This window comes from Sapajus apella, unplaced genomic scaffold, assembly GCF_009761245.1.
Source record: "Sapajus apella isolate SASKATOON/1434 unplaced genomic scaffold, GSC_monkey_1.0 scaffold12, whole genome shotgun sequence".
NCBI classification, from domain to species: domain Eukaryota; kingdom Metazoa; phylum Chordata; class Mammalia; order Primates; family Cebidae; genus Sapajus; species Sapajus apella.
In genome coordinates this window covers 2,303,267-2,307,586 of record NW_022436952.1, presented here as the reverse complement: position 1 = coordinate 2,307,586, position 4,320 = coordinate 2,303,267, and the positions used below count along the sequence as shown (strand labels likewise).

The 4,320-nt window shown below is 49.7% G+C and overlaps 1 protein-coding gene across 1 annotated transcript in view; it reads left to right on the top strand.

Moving 5' to 3' along the window:
- TTC25 (tetratricopeptide repeat domain 25) overlaps positions 1-4,320 on the top strand; it is a 35,588-nt gene that overhangs the window by 3,691 nt on the left and 27,577 nt on the right. Inside the window, exons 2-5 of the mRNA XM_032279657.1 lie at positions 1,587-1,718; positions 1,967-2,117; positions 2,818-2,879; positions 3,107-3,272. Coding sequence (XP_032135548.1) covers positions 1,587-1,718; positions 1,967-2,117; positions 2,818-2,879; positions 3,107-3,272 — 511 coding nt within the window. The remainder of the gene's footprint in view (positions 1-1,586; positions 1,719-1,966; positions 2,118-2,817; positions 2,880-3,106; positions 3,273-4,320) is intronic.

Below are 4,320 nucleotides of genomic sequence, written 5' to 3'. Positions count from 1 at the left end.
AAAAAAAAAAAAAAAAAAAAAAGGCCGGGTGGGGTGGCTCAACGCCTGTAATCCCAACACTTTAGGAGGCTGAGGTGGGAGGATCACCTGAGGTCAGGAGTTCAAGACCAGCCTGGCCAACATAGTGAAACCCTGTCTCTACTAAAAATACAAAAAAAATTATCTGGGTGTGGTGGCATGTGCCTGTAGTCCCAGCTACTCGGAAGGCTGAGGCAGGAGAATTGCTTGAACCCGGGACACAGAGGTTGCGGTGAGCAGAGGTTGTGCCATTGCACTCCAGCCTAAGCGACAGAGTAAGACTCCTCCGTCTCAAAAAAAAAAAAAAAAAAGATCAGGGTGGGGTACAGTGTGATGCCTCAGGAAGGACAGTACAGCACAGACTATGGTAATCATCTCAATCAAAAGAGAAGAGAGGACACTGGGAGTGGGGAAATCACCCTCAACCCCACTTTAGGGTCCAAATCACAGTTTCAGTTTTCCTGGCATTTCCTTTTTTTTATTTTTTAAATATGGGGTTTCACAATGATGGCCAGGCTGGTCTTGAATTCCTGAACTCAGGTGATCCACCCACCTTGGCCTCCCAAAGTGCTAGGATTACAGGCGTGAGCCACCACACCTGGCCAGCCCAGCTAATTTTTTTGTGTGTTTTGTAAAGATAGAGTTTCACCATGTTGCCCTGGTCTCAATCTCAGGCTGAAGCAATGCATCCACCTCAGCCTGCCAAAGTGCTGGGATTACAGGCGTGAGCCACCACTCCCAGCCTCTTCCTGGCATTTTCATCTTAATCCCTTGATATAGTGATTAGTTCTTTTTTTTTTTTTTGAGACGGAGTTTCGCTCTTGTTGCCCAGGCTGGAGTGCAATGGCGCGATCTCGGCTCACCGCAACCTCCGCCTCCCGGGTTCAGGCAATTCTCCTGCCCCAGCCTCCTGAGTCGCTGGGATTACAAGCACGCGCCACCATGCCCAGCTAATTTTTTGTATTTTTAGTAGAGACGGGGTTTCACCATGTTGACCAGGATGGTCTCGATCTCTTGACCTCGTGATCCACCCGCCTCGGCCTCCCAAAGTGCTGGGATTACAGGCTTGAGCCACCGCGCCCGGCGTGATTAGTTCTTTATTAGCTACATAAAAAGAGAAGGCTACTAGAATGGTTAACCCACATGGCAGATTGTCCATTTCTGAATGCTTAGCCTTTGAAATTTGTTCTGCGCATGATGTGTTGCCATTTCAGGTTTGTGGTTGAGTTTGGTGTGCAAAAAATACCCTACAGTTCTATTGCCTGAGGGTACTGGGGGGCTCTCAGACATTGGCAGAAAGTCAGCGTATCCACAGAGTAGCATATCCCCACTCTTTGACCAGTGGCTTCCACATTAGCTGTGATTCAATCTTGTTCAAGATGAGCCACATGCAGATAATCAAGTTGACTGAACACAGATTGGAGTTGTGCTACTTAGGAGCCAGAGGCCTGTTTGCTGGCCTGAAGAATCCCCTTAAACCTCTGCAGGAGGGCTTGGGCTGCCGATTCCACTCCAGCTTCTACCTGGCTCTTCGTGGTGGCTGTCAACCTGATTGGTTTCTTTGTCAGGCTCTTCAACTTCAGAATGGAGACAAGAACTGCCTGGTTGCTCGCTCGAAGTGCTTCCTAAAGATGGGAGACTTGGAGAGATCCCTGAAAGATGCTGAAGCTTCGCTCCAGAGTGACCCAACTTTCTGTAAGGTGACTGCATGAGGGGGAGGGCTCCATCTTGCTTTCACATTGCCTGCAGCAGCTTCTGGTTACACGTAGCTGAAGAACCAGCCAGACCACCTACTGTTTGATGCCATTTTCTCTTCCTAGGTCATTGCCTACATCCCTGCCCCCTGTTTTCCAGCCTTGACCCTCAACCCAGGACCCTTCTGTTCCCCCACATTTGAGTCCTGTAAGGCCTTATCTGTTCACATTGATTTGACTTCCTCCCATTCCAGGGGATTTTACAAAAGGCAGAGACACTATACACCATGGGAGACTTTGAGTTTGCCTTGGTATTCTATCATCGAGGCTACAAGCTGAGGCCTGATCGGGAATTCAAAGTTGGCATTCAGAAAGCCCAGGAAGCCATCAACAACTCAGTGGGAAGTAAGTGACCACAGGGCCTATGCCCTTATTTAGAAAGGTTTTTGGAATCCTTAGGTTGAGAGGAAGGCTGAGGTATAGCGAGTGAGCAGCCACCACCAGGCCCACAGGGAGTCCCACACCAGGATTTGGCTGCTGCAGTGTTGAGGATTAGGAACTATCCACTGGGAGGACCAGGCCCTGACACACTGCACACTGATCTCTGAGCACTGCAGCCTTGGGTTTTCCTAAAGGCCAGATGAGAGGGGCTGTTTCAAAATAGGCCTGTCTTTAGCCTGGTGTCAAAAGCTAGAACATGGTCCTGAGCCCAGCCTTCCATAGTCCCTGGCTTCCTCCCTCACCAAACGTATACCAAGAGCTGGCCTTAGCCATCAGCAATATGGCAGTGGGATAAGGGAGGCAAACGAGAGCAAGTCAGAGCTTGCTCTGTGGGTGGCAGAGCCTGGAAATGGACAGAGTCTCTCCTGCACCCTTGGCCTCCCTTTGTTTGGAAATCTGCCTAACCTTGGGCTACCTGGGGCTGTTATCTCCAAGGAGTTATACCAAACAGCCTGCATCATTTGCCTGCTAGGCTGGCTTAGGGCCAGCTTTGCCACAGCCTCCACCATCCCCCTGCCAAAGGCAGCCATCTCCACATAAAGATATGTGATAGGTCATGCCTGAGGGGGCTGGCCTACCTGAGCTCCAGCTTCTTTCCTTGCAGGTCCTTCTTCCATTAAGCTGGAGAACAAAGGGGACCTCTCCTTCTTAAGCAAGCAGGCTGAGGTAAGGGCCCTCATTCTGTGGCTGTATCCCTTTAAGGGAAGAGGCTGTGTGTGCCTGAGAAGGGGTCTTGGGAGTCTGGCTGCAACCCAACCAGGCATACTCCATGGTTCTTAGCCCACAGAAAAGTCCTGGAGTCGGAGGAATCTGGGATCATAGACGCTGGGACCATGGCTGGATACGCTGTGCTCTTTGCTGAAGCTCTGTTGGGTATTGCTCCATTTTCTCAGAATATGAAAGCCCAGCAGAAGCCTCAGCCCATGAAACACCTGTTACGCCCCACTAAGGGAGAGTCCAAGCGGAAGGGCTCGCTCAAGAGTGAGAAGATTGTCCGCCAGCTTCTGGGGGAGCTCTACGTGGACAAAGAGTACTTGGAGAAGCTCCTATTGGATGAAGGTTTTGGACACTTTGTTGGCATGGGGCCTTGGGGGAAAGGAAACCTGGGCGGATGCTGAATGCATGAGCCGAAGGCAGAACCTGTCATGTAATATTAGCTGACATATACCTATGGACAGGTTTTATTAGCATTCTCATTTTACAGATAAGGAAACTGAGGCGCAGACCAATGGAAACTAAGGTCACATATAGGTAGGCAATGACATGGCTTATGTTTGAATCCAGGAAGTCCAATTTTAGAGCAGTGGTCCTAAGTGCTTATGGTACCCTGGGAGGGAACAACAGAGATTTGGTCTCCTTTCCACCATAGACCCTGAAGAGGCATCCCCTTTGCCTTCAATCTGTACAACGGGCAAAGGAATCCAGCGACAGGTGCTTGAATACGAGGATATTCTAGAATGTTCTGAAATATCATCTAGTCCAAGTTCTCCTTTCATAGATAAGGAAATAGAGACCTTGATTGGGGAGGAACTTTTACAAGGCGACGAACAAGTTCATGGTGGAGTCAACACCAGAACCCAGGCCTCTGACCTCCAGTCCAGTGTTCTTTTTTTTTTTTTTTTTTTTTTTTTTTTAAGACAGAGTCTTTCTTTGTCGCCTAGGCTGGAGTGCAGTGGCATGAACTCGGCTCACTGCAACCTCTGCCTCCTGGGCTAAAGCAATTCTCCTGCCTCAGCCTCCTTAGTAGCTGAGATTGCAGGTGCCCACCGCCACACCCAGCTAATTTTTTGTATTTTTAGTAGAGATGGCGGTTTCACCATATTGGCCAGGCTGGTTGCAAACTCCTGACCTTGTAATCTGCCTGCCTTGGCCTCCCAAAGTGCTGGGATTACAGGCGTGAGCCACCACGCCCAGCCTAATTTTTTGTATTTTTTTTTTTTTTTGAGACGGAGTTTCGCTCTTGTTACCCAGGCTGGAGTGCAATGGCGCGATCTCGGCTCACCGCAACCTCCGCCTCCTGGGTTCAGGCAATTCTCCTGCCTCAGCCTCCTGAGTAGCGGGGATTACAGGCACACACCACCATGCCCAGCTAATTTTTTGTATTTTT